This window comes from Embiotoca jacksoni, unplaced genomic scaffold, assembly GCF_022577435.1.
Source record: "Embiotoca jacksoni isolate LCO1_2020_lvr unplaced genomic scaffold, fEmbJac1.0.p SCAF_2, whole genome shotgun sequence".
NCBI classification, from domain to species: domain Eukaryota; kingdom Metazoa; phylum Chordata; class Actinopteri; family Embiotocidae; genus Embiotoca; species Embiotoca jacksoni.
The window spans coordinates 15364186-15383629 of NW_027185340.1; the positions used below are offsets into that span (position 1 = coordinate 15364186).

At 40.1% G+C, this 19444-nt stretch overlaps 2 protein-coding genes across 2 annotated transcripts; one reads left to right on the plus strand and one right to left on the minus strand.

The window, feature by feature from the left end:
- The first annotated feature begins 1307 nt into the window (after window positions 1–1307).
- On the plus strand, window positions 1308–4462 carry cdk5r2b (cyclin dependent kinase 5, regulatory subunit 2b (p39)). The gene has a single exon (XM_069154751.1). It carries the CDS (start codon window positions 1596–1598, stop codon window positions 2484–2486), a length of 891 nt encoding a protein of 296 aa, XP_069010852.1. The 5' UTR covers window positions 1308–1595; the 3' UTR covers window positions 2487–4462.
- Window positions 4463–11070: 6608 nt separating this feature from the next.
- fev (FEV transcription factor, ETS family member) lies at window positions 11071–14948 on the minus strand. Its single transcript, XM_069154752.1, has 3 exons — window positions 14872–14948; window positions 14121–14192; window positions 11071–12904 (listed from the first exon to the last, which is right to left on the minus strand). Exons 1-3 carry the CDS (start codon window positions 14918–14920, stop codon window positions 12363–12365), a joined length of 663 nt encoding a protein of 220 aa, XP_069010853.1. The 5' UTR covers window positions 14921–14948; the 3' UTR covers window positions 11071–12362.
- Between the last annotated feature and the right edge of the window lie 4496 nt (window positions 14949–19444).

Below are 19444 nucleotides of genomic sequence, written 5' to 3' on the forward strand. Positions count from 1 at the left end.
TTGGCTAAGTGTTGGATTAAAGCTGGCTCCTCCTGCCGCAAATCAGTAGTACTTGAAAACATTTACGTTAACACTTACTTAAGTATGAATAATAACAAAAGCTTTTTAAGCCAGCTTCAGCCCCCCCCCCCCCCCCCCCCCCGAAACTATTTAAAGTGGAGCTGGAAGCCCATTGTCTCTTTGGTTAATGTGAGTTTTTGTTACCTGTCCAAGTAAACAAATTCAGGTGATGTTTTTATTGTATAAGACATTACTCAAGTGTCTGGAAAGAAGCAAGACACAACTATGCACAGCTTAGTTTACCCAGAGAGAGTTGGCACAGATTTATTTCCCCTTCGCAGAACATTCTTGTATGAACTATTTGGGAAAAAATGAAGCGCTCGTGTGGTTTGAAATATTTTGAAACCAGCTAACAAATACAGTTCGCTAACTCTTGCTTGACTCAACAAACCTTTCACCTTTATAATGTCTTTATTTGTGCAGCAGGGCCTTATCGGCACATGCACTGCGTGGCCGCTATATCCAGTCAGACAAGTAACTTTAAGTACAAAATCTGTCTTAAAGCTCTTGAGTTTGAACCAGGGCTGCTATGTTGGTCAGTGAAAACATGTTAGATCCTCTGGTCTGCAGTCTAGTGTCTAATAGCAACAGCTCCATTTTGTAACCGGGAGAAAGGGCAGCGCTGATGAACATAAAAAAAAAAAAATTAAAAAAAAAAAAAAATTAAAAAAAAGATCTCTCTATTGTAGAGTCAAATAATAAGTCTAGGTAATGTAATCTTTCTAAATTTTTACAAAATCTTACATAATTAGGTAAAATATGGCATTCAAATTGAATACTGAAGCTTTTCAAGTAGTCACCCTACAGCAGTCATCTGCATATGAAGCTTCTGTTTCGTTTTCGACTGTTTTAAATAGACCTGATATTAAATACTCCGCATTTCTCAACAGACATAAATGATCAATTTATGTACTTGGACTTGCACTGCACAGATGGATCTGTTAGACTTCCATTGATCGGAAAAAAAAAAAAAGAGAGATGCTAAGTTAATGGTAGTGTGGTGAGGCCAGTGAATAGTCAGTGTAAGCTTGTTTTTCCCGACAAAGTCAGAAGGAAATAGTCCGATTTAAAAATAGCACTGCTTTTCAAAATACCTGGACTAACCAAAGCGGCGCGTGTCGCCTTCTATCAATGGCAATCGACACCGAACCCCCCCGCCCCCGGTGATTGGATCATTGATTGGTTTTCTCATTGGCCGGCTCGGCTGTCAATCAGCTGCTGCACTTGCTGGTTCGTCTAAACCCAGGCTTTACGCATAGCGAGTAATCTTCGTTTAGGTTCCAGGCATACGGGATTGTGTCGCAGCGTCTCCGTGCCGAGGCACGCAGAGAGCATCTGTTGGAATATAATTTCACCGTGAAGAAGAGCACCACCTTCGCGCAGCTCCCTCCAAAGCAGCGACCAGACGGGGTAAATAAACGAGTAAATGGAGTTTCAATCGTCGTCGTGACTGTTGTTCACCGCCTCTCACTCTGCAGAAGATCCTGCGTTGAAGTTGCAGCAGCATCCAAAACCACCGCATCCCCTTTGCAGACATGGGAACCGTCCTCTCCATCTCCCCCGTGACAAAGAAGGCGTCTATTATGGACGTCGAGATCGCAGGAGAAGGGATCAAAAACGACAAGAGCCTCAAGCGGCACTCGATGTTCGTGTCTCTCTCGTGGAAGAAGCTGGTGGCCAATTCGGCCAAGAAGAGTGCCAAGAAGGTGAACCCGCAGCCCGTCCGCGAGCTTCCGTCCAGCCAGGTGGCTCAGCTCAACAGCGTAAACACCAGGAAGACGCAACAACCCGAGGAGAAGAAACTCAAAGCGCCCATCCCGGTTCCGGTCCCCACGGTCCCTACGGTCCCCACGCAAAACAAGGAGCCTGTCGTCCAAAACGGCCGGCTCTCGTCGGTGCAGAAGCAGCCCAGCAGCTTGTCTCTGCTGTCACCCAGGCGGATAGTTATCCAGGCTTCGACTGGGGAACTACTGCGCTGTTTGGGGGACTTTTTGTGCCGCAGGTGTTACAAACTGAAAGAGTTAAACAGCGGAGAGGTGATCCTCTGGTTCCGAAACATTGACCGGACTCTTTTGCTCCAGGGCTGGCAGGACCAGGGCTTCATCACGCCGGCTAACGTGGTGTTCGTGTACCTGCTGTGCGAAGACACGATAGCGGACCGCATCGACAGTCCGGCCGAGCTGCAGGGCACCTTTCAGACCTGCCTCTACCTCGCCTACTCCTACATGGGCAACGAGATCTCCTACCCGCTGAAGCCCTTCATGAACGACTCGAACAAGGACGTTTTCTGGGAGACGTCGCTCCGGGTCATCAACAGGCTGAGTGCCAAAATGCTTCAGCTGAATTCAGACCCGCACTTTTTCACCGAGGTCTTCCAGGACCTCAAAAACCAACGCGATGCCGTCGAGTCCAACCTGGACCGCTGACATGGAAACGAACCAGACTGTGGTATATATATATATTTAAAAGATGAATGTAAAAGACGAGTGCGAAATCACATCCGGGTGGTTTTGAAATGGAGACGTTGAAGGCTTCTCACGTCTGGGCTGAATAGGTCTCATGATGTTACACTACTTCATTAAGGTGTTTAGGCTACACTGTAGGAGAATTCATAAAATGCATGCCAATGGTATCTTGTCCTCTTTTTTTTTTTTTTTTTTTTTTTTTTTTTTTTTTTTTTTTTTTTTTCATTTTTATTTGTATGTCTTGTCCCTTAAGTGACGAGGGGACTGACTTCGTGGTACAAATATCATTTTAAGTGACACCCGATTCATCGATGCTTAGCCCACATTCAGACTCCGTGAGGTGAGGTTCCTGGCAGGACCAGAATAGATCCGTTCAGTCGAGTGGAGAGGTGGAGCTGTCCGAGGTGCTGACCTGTCCAGCCATATCTCCTCCTGTTTGAGTCACTTTTCTAGAGTAGAGCCAATAGTGGCTTAAGAGGACCCAGAATCAGCCCAGTACGCTTTCAGCACGTATAAGCCTAAGCCTTGTAAGTACAGGTAGTATGTTGCTTTTTTAAACATCTCAGTCAGCTGATAGTTAAGCTGAACAGGCAACAGATACCAGAGGTTTCTTTTAAAGGGGACACAAACACTCTGCTTGGTATAACTGTAGATATGTCTCTATGGGCAACAGAAGTGTAAAGCCTGACTACATGTTAAAAGGCCCCACCATGCATTTAAAAACAACAAACACCATGCTGCATGAATGGCTATTTTAATACCTGGATAGTACAGTCTATAAATGTTTTCAGCTCCTCTTGTGTAATGAAAACCACCAAATCTGTCTCATTTTACACCGACGATGTGATTCTGTAGTAATGAAACTGTAAGTAGGCTGTTGGTTCAATTTGAATGTGTGATCAAGGGGCAGAAATGTGAAATTAAGAGAGGATTCCCCCCCCCCACACACACACACACACACACACACACACACACTGGAATGTGATAAATTGCACTAAATGGGCCCATAGATGGCCACGCAGCAAGATTATTAAATACATACAGGCCCCTCTGATGTATTGCTTCGCAACACACTGCAGGGGTCAAGGAGAGACTGAATGGAATGTCATTTTTCAAGAGATTTTTTTTTTTAAATCTCATGTGCCAACAATAGACATGGCCTGAAACTATATGGTTTACATGTAAATATCCCAGACTTTAAATTTGCTCCTTATTTTATTTTATTTTATTTTATTTTATTTTCCCCTGCCTGTTTTTAAGTTGGCTGTATGCGATGTAGTTCGAGCAAAACAAATAGAGCTTCACGGTCAAATATTTTCGCCCTGTTCTGTAAATGTGATGTGGGCCTCAGTTTGCTGGCTTTCAGTTCACTTTCAGTCAATTCAGGATTTTTTTCAAAATATAAATATAACATGTAAAGATCTCACTATTAAGCGACATCATTCAGACATGTGTCATTGCTGTTTCTATAAGCTAAAAGTGATTCGACTCCAACTCTGAAACCAAACCTGCAGGGCGAACCTGACTATACATTACTATGGTCCGTCTGAGTGATCGTCGTGATGTCGTGTTGTGAATTCATTGCTTGGGAAGTGAATTATAATGCTGCTATTTTTGCACAGCTGTGAACAAACCTTCGGTGTTTTGCACAGTGGCATAAGATAATGATAATGTACCAGTGTTTCCCTTCAGGCGCTGGAGTGTTTGCCGTTAAGTTTGCAGTTACCGTCGCCAGTTCTCGTTTTAGGATGATCGTCTGTGACTTCAATCTTTTGTACAGCTCATTTTTCCTATATGTCATCTATGGAAAGTGATATTTAGGTGTGTTTTCTGTGGTGTTTTACCACAGTTGCATTCACTCTCTACATGTTAATAAAAGGTCAGTACAGTAACTGTTTATTGTGACCATATTGAAATAAATCCAAACTTATGTAGGATCTGTCGTCTTGTCTCCCATTGTTTTGTTCCTTTGACACTTTGTGGTAATGTTTGTGTGAACAGCTCGATGCGGTGTATCCCAACGTGCGCGCACATGCTTGGAAGTCCACGTTTGTACAAAGCTTGCAGTTTGTTGGGAGTGTTGGTAATTAACTCGGACAGCCTCTTATCCACAGCACAACCCACTAATCCTTGATTTGCATGGGAACCCTTGAGACACGGTTATGCAATAGAAATAAGTCCATGACAAATATACTTCCCTGGATGTGTTTAGGATGTTACCATGGGAGGCTGAAACTCGGGACACTTCATTTGTTGCCAAGAAACTGGAACTCATCTGATAAGAGTTATTATGATATGGAGGTGCAAACTGAGGGTGATGGGTGTATAGGCGTATGACTATACATTTAAATCTGTAACAAAACTGCACCTATTACGTCCTGGAATGTTCTGCAGTTGATATCCGTTTTCGAGACTGAGGAGAGTAAAGCCTGCTGACACATATAAGAGATATTTTTGGAAACCTATCTCGGTGTCTTGGGTATTGTAATTGGGGCCACAGTGAAATGGGAACACAGTCAGCTAGACAGTGGGAAGGTAAATTGTAAAACCTTCACTATTGTGGAGTGTTTATGGAGTCATCTGCCGCGCCGGTCTCGCAATATATTTATGAAAAGACTTCTTTTTTTTTTAGATCTGCTAAAAACAAAAAAGAATGTATATAATTTAAGTGCTATACTTAAATTGCCTAAAATGTGATGGATTATGAGGTTTCCGAAGCTTCCTTCAGTTGAGATCAGGGGCACATCGATGATTTACTGTGATGGAATGGAGCTGAATTGATAAGGATTTCCTCCTGGTTTTATGAATAAGCCACGTGGGCCGGAGTGCTCCTACATGTGATTGGTCAGAATCTGCTGCAGTCTCAGAACTGTCTGTGACTCTCTCACTCCTCTCTCTTCTCTTCTCCTACAGGGACATACAGTTTCTATTTACAGAACCAAAAAAAAAAAACATAGAGACAGGCAGACAGGAGGAGAGAAAAGACATCAGGGCAGAAAAGGTGCAGGAGTGAAATATTATGAGGGGTAGTTAGAGGTATAGAGAGAGGGAAAAGAGATTAAAATAAAACGTGGTGGGGGAGGAAGAGAGGGGGGGGGAGACGCACAAAAAAGGATTAGAGATTAGAGGCAAACAGGTTTCCATTTCATTTAGCTATGTCAGTGTGGTGATAAAGGATACCATCAAACCTTTGTTGCATTAATCTGAATGATTTAAAACAAGCATTTTAAAGGTGAAACTTCAAATGTTAACAACGTGAAACTATAAAGACTGTTTTGAGTGAAAATTGTCATTTTTGGTTGAATAACAGACATATCAGTAAAACCTCCGTGAAATATTACTTGATGGACAGCATCGGCAGCTTCTTGCTATGGTTTTAAAAAGCTAATCTTACATTCACGCAGTTTTAGACTTTCATGTGAGCCGAGGGGGGGGGGGGGGGGTGTGGGGGTGAATGACATATTGCATATATTTCTTTTTGTCCCAACTCTTAACAGGATGTCTTCATGGCAGAATCCTGCAGCAGCATTATGTAACGGGTTTCACCAGCGCTGTATTGTGAGCCCTCTCTTTGTTATTAAGATTCAAACCAGGTCTCCTGCATATCTGTCTGCCAGCCTGCTTTCTGCATTCTTCTCCGCTGTGTCTCTATAGTAACGGGTAGGTGAGTGAATGGGAGCCGGGCAAAGTGAGGCGAGCGTGGGTTGAACCACTGCACAACAGTACACACTGCAGCAATCAATAGAAGACATGCACTCGGTGTTGGTTGGATGTCTGTGGGTGCAGGCATGTCTCTGACTCCTCCACATTCTGCCACTCTCGTTTTTTTTTTGTTTTTTTTGAGTGGCCTCTGCTTTGGTGCTGCTGCGTTTACCTCTCTGCTTGACTCGTCCTCAGTTTTCAGTTGGTCTCCATGACAGTTTCTTGATTGCAGTGTTTGCTATATGATGCAATGCAAAACTCAATTTCTTCGGTTACTTTTCATTTTGTAGTACTTGTACTTCCTTTTTGCTGTTTATGCCGTGTCATAGTTGTATTCCCTAAACATTTCAGAGGGAAAATGTGAGCTTTTCAGTCCGCTATATTTATCTGACAGCTTTAGTTACTTGCTGCAATTATGTTTAGGATATTACATAAAAGTATGATTGTATTAGGATGCTAAGATTGTGTAGAACAATGTGTTTTAAAGATTAAATGAGTGGTTTTGAATCTTTTTAGCTTGTGACCCACATTACAGACAAGTTTTTTTTCTTTGGCTGTAGTTTTATTTAAGGATCTCCATAACAGAGATTTAAAATAGAAAATAGATAAAAATTTGTATAGCAGAAATGTCTTTTTTCTGTCCTTTCCCCTATTGGCCCTAAGGTGGGGGACCACTGAACTACCTAACTGTACATAAAGTAGTAAAACGTATTTGATGATATAACGATATATGAGTCACTTGGGACACTTTACTGCTGAACATATACTAAATGAAACTGTCAATAAAAAAAACAATGTACTTTCATTTCAGTAAGATTGTATTTGGAGACACTATACTGTAATGCTTCCACTGGTGGAAAAAAAAAAAACAGCACAACAAAATTGCCTTCTCACTCAGTTAACACAACATCTTTACTAGCCTGAATACACAGTCCCTATTTATATAACTTTTTTTTTTTTTTACTTCCATCTCTTTTGAACTGGGATTCTCTTTGACCCGACATTCATCGTCTTGAGCCGGGTTGAAAAAAAAAAGACCAAATCTGGACCAATTGAGGCCACACCCAACAGGGATTATGTCTATTTTGCTGTCCTCTCGCTACATAACCCCTTTCGCTAATCTCTTCAACTAGATTACTCCAGCGTTAAATTGCAACGAGGGGCACTTGGCCGCCACCATTACATGGCGGGGTAAGGTCGAGCAGGGGAGAGAAAGTGGGCCAAAGAGTCTTAATACACTTCGTAGTTCAGTATATTGAGGGATGATTCATTTACCTTAAAGTCGTGTTACGTAATGATGTAATGTTGTGTTCGTATGACACTTTTTTATATATATATATATTTAAAGTCGTTATACAATACAAATTCCTTCATTCATCACACACCTACACAGTATTCATTGTTATTTTCTCTTCTTTATCGGTGAATCACTTCACACTGCATCAATCTGCATGATTATTCATCCATTCAGATTTATGTAACAGACAAAATCCGACCCCAGGTTTTGAAGTTTACATGTGCCAGTCCATTATCAAAATTGATGAATTAACATTTCAAGCAAACCATTGCTGGCTTCTTTTGCTCGGGCTTTAGGGTTATTTCTCACTATTTGGACCCAATTGCTAAATTTGATTTCCTATTCCTCCAAACTGCCTGAAATACAGTCCTGTAACTCTGAAAAGCTCTAGAAAAGTACTGAGGTTGGGAAATTATTATTATTATTATTATTAATATTATTATTATTATTAGTCCACTGCTATGCCAAATAAAATGCTCAACTTAACACATCACTTTAACAGAAATGGTCAACTGACATGGAAACTGTGTCTCCACTGAGTTTATGCCCTGATATTAGTTGTTCATTGAACATGTTTTATTGGAAACATGGGGGATGAATAAATACACACAACATTACAGCATATCCGGGGTTGCCTCTGTGCTCTTATCTCACAGAATCAAGGTCAGTGTCCAGACATGTGGGTGTCTCCGATAAAAGAGGACCAATATATAGTGCATTGGTCTAAATCGTTATATCCTGTTCTCTTCTACCTCTCATGTTTCTCTTCCCCTCACCTCTTTGACTTGCTCTGATTTTCTCAGCTTCTTCTTCTCAAGTCTATTTCAGCACCTCGTAGGTGTGTGGCTCTAAATTAGCTCAGTCTTCATTACCACTTTCTCGAGCTGGAAGAATGACTCACCGACTGCAACGCTTTTCAGAAAGCAACACCAGGCCCGCTGACTAACTCTGTGTAAAGCACAGAGAGACCTAATTGGTCACAGGATATGTGACTCATGGATACCTGTCAGAATAGAACAAAATTTGGAGCAACTGTAATCAAACGAGGGGGTTTTAAGAAAACCTGCCTGCAGCAAACTGCTATCCTTTAAGACTCTGCCACCGCTGCAACTATCTACGGCCCTTGCCCACCGTAACGGGTTTTTTTTCCCCCCGAGCACAGCATATTTTTTTAAATGGTTTTAATGAACGGCAGCAGCTTGACGAGGCGCTGAACGTTTATTCTGAGCTGAAAGGTAAACGTTAGGCTATTTTTTTTTTTTTTTACGTTCAACGAGAGTTGAAAAATATTAGCACTGCATTCGGTTAACCACCGACAATGCCCACTGATTGGTCCACCCTTCAGTGGCTTTGCAAACGCTGACACGAGCCGAGTTCCAAGACGGTTAGCATAGTGAAGAAAACTGAAGCAGTACGCCACTAACCGGGTATCCTCTACATCAAAACTTGAAATAGCCACGCTTTGTGCTTCAAAACTTTCCCGCCGAGAAAGCCCAAAGCGTGGCTATTTCACGTTTTGCCCGAGTGGACCGGCGTGTCTATTTCAAGCATTGTTGTGAGTCTGGGTTGGAGCCCCAGTCTGCGCAGCCAGGCATAAGTGAATGCACGTTTCTACCTTCAACAACCTTCATGCTTAAGTACTTTTAGGTTTGAGGACCACATTTTAACATTTAACAAGCAGTTTTCAGAGTTTTTTCTAAAAAATGACCATATCAACTTTTTTTTTAAAATATGATCCTTAGTATTTAGTCCTGAAGGCGGGTTTGAGACTGACAGCCTGCACACGAGTCTCTGTTTGAATTCATATTCAAACAATGGAGACTGTCCAAACGACTGAGAACAAACCCAGATCTTACTCAGTGCTCAGAGTACTACGATTTATTTTTTTTCTTTCCCTCTCCTCCTCCACCGCCTCCTTCCTCCTCCATGTGTTTTCCTCTCGCTCCTTGGTGTCCTGCATTCACACTGTTAATCCTGTGGCTTGCAGGAAAACACCCACCTAGTTTGTTATGCAAGAAGAGAGAGGATGAGGATCAGCAACAATGGGCGCTGCAGATTAGTGGCACAGCAGTTGGCAGCAAAGACAGTGACGATGGCGATGCTGTGGAAGTGACTTCATCCCTGTGGAGTTTCTGCTGTGTTTTTATAAGAGGACACTTCTTCTCCAGTCGGTGAAACCACACATCAGGGACGCACACCTCTTTTTCCCTCTGTGTGTGTGTGTGTGTGTGTGTGTGTGTGTGTGTGTGTGTGTGTGTGTGTGTGTGTGTGTGTGTGTGTGTGTGTATGTGCGCGTCTGTCTGTGTGCATAGTCTCAAAAGGCTTTCTTTAAAGGACCCAGGCAAGTGAGCGAGAGGGATTCAATAGTCAATAGTGACCCCATGTCTTTTCTATTGATATGCAGGACACACACACTGTTGTTGTGAATGAGAGCTCTCTCTCCGTCACATATACTTTACTTCCTTTCTACGTGTTTGCTATATCGACTCTGTCTGGATTATTGTTGACTGATAATTCTGCAAGCTGATCATTACAACAGAAAAATACACATTCTAAAAAAAACTCATCTTATTAAATGACCAACTATTATACATCTAAAGGCATTTATTTTTTTAGTAATAGGGATAAAACGTCTGTCTTTCCATGTCTGATGGTGCTCCAATCCAGATGTACTTCAATTTCTGCAGACCTGCACTTTCGTCAAATGGCATTTAGGGTTAATCTGCTATTTGCAAATGCTGTTCCATATTAGACCAGCTCTGTTATCACCTTGTTATGTAAACTGTGCTCTGGTGTTGGAAGAGTTATGGTGCCCCCGCATGGCTGACAGGATTTACTGTCACGCTTTGACACCACTTTACTCTGCATCCAGTGCAGTAGCAGCAGCAGCAGCAAACTACACCATAACAGGTGCATTTACATCATTACAAGAAGTGATTATTAATTAAATGCCCATTAAATAAAGCAAATGTGATGCTGCTACTTGTACAACTGTACTGTAGCTTTATTGTATGATGGGTCAGTCTCATTGATGATGTTTAAAAGTGAGTTTATTCGTTAAAACAAAAATAAACATGTATTTAGCAGACTTTTAAGTGTATTTAACAAGTAGGCAACAATGAACTGAAACTATGTCGATATTAAAGTATTTTTAAGCGAAATGATTTTTTTTTTTTTGGATTGATTTTTTTTTTTTTTTGCAGTTGCACTAACTTCTTTTCTTAACTGAGAGTCTTAGTGATTCATCCTGTTGGTCCATAGAGACCTATTAGGAGCCGAGATTGGCCCTTTGACATCCAAATGCTGTGCCGATGTGACTTAATTTTGATTAAAAGGATTTATCTAAGATTTTACAGCAGCATTGACAGGCACTTAAGAGGCTAAATATCTAGCATAGATTTGTTGCTGGAAAAACTGTAATATATATATTTTTCAAATCATACCTGCGTGCCTCAGCTGATGCCGGAATCACATGCCAACTCTGTGTAGTGCTGTTCACTGAGAGTGAGCACGTCCGTGGTTTCTTGTTTTTCTATCATTGTCATAATTACTTTATTTATATCATTCAAAGACCGCATCAACATCATGAATACAAATCCAAATGAAAAAATACACACGGAGAGAAAACAACAACAACAACACTGACAACGCATGGATGGTAACTTACTGGACCAACACAAAGCGGAAGGACACAAAATTCAACCTGACAAAAAGATGTATTCATAACTTTATTCATTTTATTGACTTCATTTGATTTTCATTGATACGGGTGTTTTAACCACAGTATGAAGCCGTGTGAATGAATCTGAATCTAATTCAATTTAAAATGGCTAAAAAGCCTTTCTCTACCCTACAGTATTTACAGAGAAGTTCATGAATTCAGTTGTTATTCATGTTAGAGCCCGTTTCACAAAATACAACTCTTCACTGGTTTCACTTGTATTGCTTTTTATTGGGTCACATTTGATTTTCTCGTGTGGACACTGTGTCTAATCTCATCTCCATCAAACATTGATTAAAGTGACAATATATATTTAAGATGACTCCTTTGAAGGGAGGTCATTTACTCCAGATATCAATGAAGTCCAGCGAGTAATGTTCCAATCCAGAGCCACGAGATGGCGCCAGTGGTCCAATAATAATGTGGCACTTTGTTCCCAAGGTCTTGCTGCAAACAAACATGTATGTGAAATAAATATACCTTAAAGGCATGGGAGACAGGAAATGAGTCGAACTGGATACAACCTGATAATCCGTCTATCGTGTTTTTTTTGTTTTTTTTAAATAACAATTTTTCATATTTTCTTTATTTCAAAAACTGCTCCCCTTCACGGAAACGATCATAGATTCCTGATTTAATTTCACAGATTGTGCCTGACAGACGGAAATTCCATATTTGAGATGTTTATAGATTAAATGTAATTATTTTAATACTTGAAATAATACGCATCTAAATTCAAACCATCGTGCGTAGTTTTACAGTCGGGCCTCTGGATTATTTAATTATTTCCCCGTGAAAAGATGACCTATTAAAAAAAGATTTTTTTTTTTTCTGTCGAATAACACGTTTTTACTCATCCTGCTTGGAGTAAAGTTTCAGTAGCATCTGTGACTTCCGGTCATGATTTAAGTTTAAAATCAACTACGTGCTGTACAACAGTTCTTGCGTGTCGTTTAAAAACGTAAAAGTTTGAACCAAATCGAGCCAGATTTAAACCATATTTTCGCTTTCGCCACTAAAAACCGAACTCCCCGTGCTCTTCGTCATCTCCCCTCGTTCATCGTTGTGTCACTGTGGTGTCTGGATTTTTCCCCGTTTGTCTAAAATACGCAGTGAGTCAGTTGTAATGGTTATTGATGTTGCTCAGGCTGCTGATGTTGTTGACACAGCTGATGTGGGGCGGCGACACGGTGCCAAAGGGCCCCGAAGGCTGGAGGTTGTGGCTGTGATACAGAGCCGCCGGAGGAGATCCCGGCCAGTAGGAGAACCCCGAGGGCCCCACGCCGGGAGCCACCAGGTTCAGTTTGGATATCCCGGAGAAGGGAATCGGGGAGAAGTTCCCCTGAAACTTGTAGATGGCCTGCTCCGTAGTGGACGGCTGGCACACCTGCGCCAGGCCGTGGAAATCAAACTTGTAGGCGTATCTCTTGCCGTGGACTTTGGTCATGATGTTTTTGTCGTAGTAGTAGCGCAGCGCTCGGCTCAGCTTGTCGTAGTTCATGTTGGGTTTGCTTTTGCGCTCCCCCCAGCGCCGGGCCACCTCGTCCGGGTCGATGAGCTTGAACTCTCCGTTGGTTCCCTCCCAGGCGATGCAGGACATGTTGGTGCTGTCGGAGAGGAGCTCCAGCAGGAACTGCCACAGCTGAATCTGCCCACTCCCTGAGTGGCGGGAAAATAAATAATTGGTCCACGGTTAAAAAAACATTAATTCAGGAGCAAGAAAGGAAAATAGCCTACTTTTTTTTTTTTTTCTTACCTGCAAAGCAAGAACCAACAAAAATGATCATAATGTCATTCAGTAGGCTATAGCTTACATGATTCATATTTTACAAAACGATTCATTTGATCTACTCAGTATTTTTTATCTTTTTTTTTTTCTTTTTTTTTTAATCAAAGATTAGCTGATATTGTAAATTGTATTTTTTTTAATTGGTTGATAAAATTGGCAAAATAAATCTGATAGCTGAATTCCTACAAATAATAATAATAATAAAAAAAAGATACAGAGAGACATTTTGGACGTAAAATGGTACCATTTTTTATTTCAAGAAAATCAGATGTCATTGACAATTCTGTGTGCTTCTCAATGCATTTTAAGTGGATTAATATTGTCTTGTACTATAGCCTAATTACTTTATGTTACGTTATTCTTCACATTTTCAAAATATAGCCTATTTAAAATATAGGATAACGTAAGTGTTAATGGGTTCAAGTCCATCCATCCATCGATTACCTATACCCGCTTTATCCTGGACAGGGTCAGGGTGGGCAGGGGGTGGGGGTGTAAGTCTATATGACATATTTATTTACAAGTTAAACACGTGTCAGATATTTACAATTTTGTTTTGTTCTTGTTCTTGTTTTAACGTTATAAACGGCTTTATTTTCCTCTTCGCGCGTGGTTTTGGATCAGCCCGCTGAATAGCATCATGTAATACAATCCGTAAGAAATGCCTGATGGATTTTACAGCCCAGCTGTAATTTTATTTTAGCCAATCGTATTTTAATGTAGCTACATGGTTTAAGTTTAATTTCTTTCTTTCTTTAGGTCTGTACCAATTAGATCTGTCCGAAAAATTAAATTAAATGAGCCATACATGCAATGTAATCCTGCTATAATAATAAGGATAGGCTATTTGTTGATTTGTCGACCTATTACACTGCAGGTTTTTGAGAGGCATCTTAATACGGGTTCAAAAAAAAATAACACCTATTTTATTATCTTTAAAAGAATAATATCTAATTCTTGTTTTTATATCGTGCTTGGATTAAAGTGAAAATAAGATATAGATATAATGTATAATAATAAAGATCTGCGCACCACAGTGATTTTATGATATGTCTGGATGGACCGCTGCTGAGTTCATTCTCTTACCTTTTTGTACGCCTGTATTTATTGGACCCCAAGATGTTCCTTTGGTTTCTTTCAACAGATGATCTGTTGGATCTGAAATCAAAACAGACACACTGTCAGCATCAGGTGTCCATCTTTCGCTTCAAATTATTACAGGAGGGTTTCTACAACAGGTGGAGGCTTTTTATCTATTTCATAGATAAAATATATACTTCAAAACATTATAATCTTGCTTTGTGGGAAAAGAAGAAGAAAAAAAATCAGCTCTGTCGAGATTTTTCTAGAATCTCTTCTACCGAGAAAGAGTTCTGAGATGAATGCGTAAAATCAAATTTGGAGGCACATTTCTTTAAATCTGTAATCAGAGGGGGTAAAATCCTCCAGAGAATAGCTGTTCTAAAATACTCTAATAGATAAACGCTGTAAAATTGACCAGTGCACACGAGTCAAAATGTTTAAAATTCCCAAATGTCAACCAAAACTATAATAGATTAAAATCCTAATTGCATCCTGGTCCAGTCAGAGTCTAATGCGTGAAGCATGTCGTCGCTGCGGTCTCCTCCGCGAGAAGCCAGGAAACGCGTCCAGGAAAAAGGATTTCCGATTTCCGACAAAAGAGCAGACGGGCTTTCAGATTGAAAAGGCTGAACAATGCTCTGCCCCGGAGACGGAGCATCATCGCCTGCAGGACACCGACACTCAGCAAAACCTCCAAAAAAATTAAATCATAAAAGGCACTTTCTGTAGTTCTTAACGGGACCAAATGACGAACCTGGGAGATACATGTTGAACATGAGGTTTCCTCCGCAGTCCCGTCTCATTGTGTTCAGTTGTTCAGAAAGGGTTGGATTTCATTTGCTTGGTGGCGGAGGAAAAGATTTTTATTAAACTTTATCTCATAACTGTGATCTGGAATAAATGCGGGTGGACAGATTGAAGTTTCCAGGCAACTGTCACTGGCCCCCATCTCTGAGACAATATTCAGACAGCAATTTCCCCTGGTGCATTGCTTTAATTAAAAGAGCAATTTACCTCTGTCAGCCCGCCTGGTGCCCACAATAAAAAGAGGCCGATAGAAATTCGGCCCTTATCAATCCACCATCACAGTTTAATAAAGTTTCCGCGTTAAGATCTGAGTTTCTATGGTGAATTGAAGTGTTTGACATGGAAACCAGTTCAGATCCTCCTCACTTTTCCGCCTCTTTACCTCTCGGCAAACAACAAAGACCTATTTCATGTTGGAAAAAGAATATTTACCTTGAGAAATGCGCCTCAGTGCACATGAGAAAACAAGAACATTTCATCCCTCCTAACCTTCTGTGTGGGTTTAGGGTTATATGGCCTCAATCTGAGGCTAATGAGGTCGTAACTTTAAAACCATGGCTTCTGATGCTCACTGGCGTTATCGTGTCCTCTCATATTTTTCTACTCCTTATGATTTTTGAGGCAGTGGACTGTGTTCAGCCTTTATGGCCCGGTTTGGACTGTAAATTCTGAACATATATTCCTTTCTTTCCGTAATATGTTACCACAGTGTCTACACACCTTTTGTCAGTTGTATTATCATTCAAATTGGTTTACTTCTGGCATTTAGGGGCAAAAAAAAAACCAAACACTTTTCCAATCACATGGATATTTAGATCATTTTAATCCTTTTATTCAGCTGGTTGGATATTACCGGCAAATATACATTAGTTTATGATATAGCATAACAATGTGATTAAATTTGATTTGAATAGTATTTATATGAATTGATTAATCTCATATAGCCCTATTTGTTATTCAAATGGTTCCAACCATGAGGAGTTTAAAGCAAAAAACATGATTGAAATGAAATATTTTATTATAAGAAATAAGCCTGTTGAAATACCTATAAAATCTGTTTTAAGATATCCGTGTTTGATTCCAGGACATTTGTTATATTTCACATTTATATTTTTTCCCATTTTCCAACTGATGCACAAAGGCCACTAAAATACAGATTTTATCAAGCATCTAGATTGAATTAGAATTCAATTCAATTCAGTTCAATTCAATTCAATTCAATTCAATTCAATTCAATTCAATTCAATTCAATTCAATTCAATTCAATTCAATTCAATTCAATTCAATTCAATTCAATTCAACTCAATTCAATTCAATTCAATTCAACTCAATTTAATGTTATTTTATTCATAAATCACATCAAGTCCTTTCAACATAATAAAGAGGAACCCAACAATTCAACGATTCCCACATGAGAAACAGCTAGAAGGAAAAAACGAACCAAAGAGGTTGGCGGCCATCTGCTTTGACTGGGTGGGATGAGGGGAGAGAAACAAAAAGCATAGAGAAGGGAACATGTTGGTGGGGCCAGTAAGATCAGAAACATGCAGCTGCAGAGCCAAGAATACCTGCAACAAAAGCACCAAACTAAGAGAGTGAGGAGAAAGATAACAAATGACAAAGAAAACAATGAGAGACAGAAGACACACAGATAATGAGATGCAATGATGGAATAAAAATGCATAGCTCAGTGCATCATGGGAGCTCCCCAGCCGCCCAAACCTATGACAGCATAATTTAAGAATATCAGGGTCCAGTGAGCCATCCCCAACTAAGTCATGTCAAAAAGGAAAGTTTTAAGCCTAATCTTTGGTAGAGAAGAAAAAAAATTTGAACAACATTTTTTATTTTACAGGTGGCCAATGAAGAGAAGAGAATGGAGAAATATGAACTCTCCTACTAAATCCTGTTAGTACTCTTGCTACAGTATGTTGGATCAACTTCAGTCTTTTTAAAGAGTCTAGCCTGGAAGTAACAAATGGTGAAGGACGTATCCATGTCAAAAACATTCCTCACAGTGTTGCTCGAGGAACCACTCAGATCGGCACGAATCTGATCAAAAGTCAGAGAAATGTAAACACCCTGACAATGACGTGTGAATCCCAGCTGGCATCTTATTTTTGCTTCTTGAGGAGTCACTACATGCCTTCTATCTAAAAAAATAAATAAATAAATAAAAAAAAATGGACTGTAAACACATCACAAACACACTTTTAGTTCTCTCACATGGATCCATTTAAAAAAAAAAAAAAAATAAAAAAAAAAAAGATGAAATTGAGCATCATTAAATATAATGAAAATACATTTGGCTCACAGGAAGTCTTCACCCTTTGCGGGACTCGTGTCGTGTTGACAGTTTAGCATCAAGACAAGATATGAACGGCCAATGTAAAAATTCTATCTTATTTCTCATCACGTGCTTGGCTCTTTGTGTTGACTGAACTGAAAGTGAATGGACTTTTAATTATTAATCATCTCATCATCATAATGATTCACCTGACTGAGCTTAAACACGCACAAAAAGCACAGTGTAGGAAAAAAAAAGTCCAGTAGGCCATCAAGTACAAGCTGTTTATTTATATAACAAGTTATTCCGGTTATTAATACAGATGACGCCCCTTTATATATACAGTTCACATGATCAGATTGTGTCAAAGCAGATTTCTGTGGGCTTCGAATGGCATATTATAACTTTGTGTAATACATTGCCGTTATATTACTTTTTAGATACCTTTTGATAAACAGAATTGTACTTTAACATATGATTTCAAGTTTTACATCCTCCCCCCCCACACACACACACAAACAGGAACAATCCTGTGCAACTGGTAGGTGCAGAAATCATTCTTCGACAGAATATTTTTTATGCTCCGTCTTAAGGCTGAAAGGCGTCATGGTGGGAGTGTCTCAGACGTCCCAGACTTGCTTTAGCTGCCTGTGTCCAAGTACGAGTTACAGGCAACTTAAAACAAGCCTAGAAAGTCAGACTATATCCATAGATGAGGTGGTAGAAAAAGATGCGGGTAAATCCTGCAGCCAGAAATCAGCAAGAGGTCAGAAATCCACCGAAGAATGAAGAACTTGTTTTAAATATACACATAAGTTTTTAAGAATTCTTTGATTGGTAGTCTCATAAATAATTATCATTTCAACTTACTGATCTGGGTTATAGTTAATAATTTATATTAAAAAAAAACAGTTAAGATAGCATCTGATGGTAGCTCTGTGAGCCTGTCAGCATCTAAAAGCATGTCATGCACATTTCCCATAAAATGAAACAATAATTCAATAGTGTGTGGTTTATGAATCATGCTGTTATCTCTGCAGCAACCTCTGTAGTCATTTTTTATTTTACTTGATGTATAAAAATATTCAGGCAAGATCACACCATTTAATATGTTAACCCTCATGTTGTCCTCGGGTCAAAATGACCCGCAGCTGTGTTCAACCAAGTTCTATTTTATTTCTATATTTTTATATTTTTTGGGGGGTCATTGGTCATCATTCTTTAAAGAAACCCTCGCAGCCTCCTTGTCACCAATGATCCCAAAAAATATGAAAATAAAATAGAACTTGGTTGAACACAGCTGCGGGTCATTTTGACCCAAGGACAACACAAGGGTGAAGCAAAATTCTCTACCTTAACATCTGTAATTCAGATCAATAGAGTAACGTCATAAAGAGAAGCTTCCATTGAGAATAAGTAAATAATTCCTCTGTAAAGTCTTGAACTCACCTCAGTGCTCGGAGCTGTGTGTCCCAGCCTGTAAGCCACAGGTGTCAGTCCTCTGTGAGCCACGCTGCAGCGGCTTTAATCTGTCTGCACAGGAATGTATATTTGAGAAAGGTGTGTGTGCATGGTTACACATTCATCAAAAGATCCTGGTTGTTTGGGTGTGGGACCCTGAAACGGTGGAGGCTCGTGGGTGTGTAACACGGACTCCCATGTCCTGGTGTGTGGAGGCAAACATGCTCCAGGATGCCGACATGTTGACTGTGAGGTGAACATGATGGTGTCACATTAGAATAAACAAACAAATGCTAAATTGCTCGACTTCCATGTGGAGTACTTACATTTCCTGCAAAGTTATAGTGGGGAATTAAGTTCTCAAACTGAATGAACCATGTCTCAACTCAGAGCTTGTGTCAGAAATGATATAATTCCTCATGGTCATTCATGTTGTATTCACTGTTCAGAGTATTGAGAGCCTCTTTCTGCTGCTGGATTTCAATAGTTGCAGCTTTTAATAGCCTTAACTGATTGCCCTTATGGACAAAAAAAACCCAAACATGCATTTCCCATGTTTTCCACATGTGGCAGCATATGACAACATGGGGAAAATATGTGGAAAAGTTTTCACATGGGCTTCACCCGTTACCCCATCAAAATGTTCCAAATCCAAACGTGTGCATTTGTCACATGTGAAATTGATGTGTTTTTTCTGTAAGGCTGGTCTGCTTCTTGTTATTACATCTGCATGTCCTTCTTTGAGATAAAGTATGAACATTATTAATGGTTA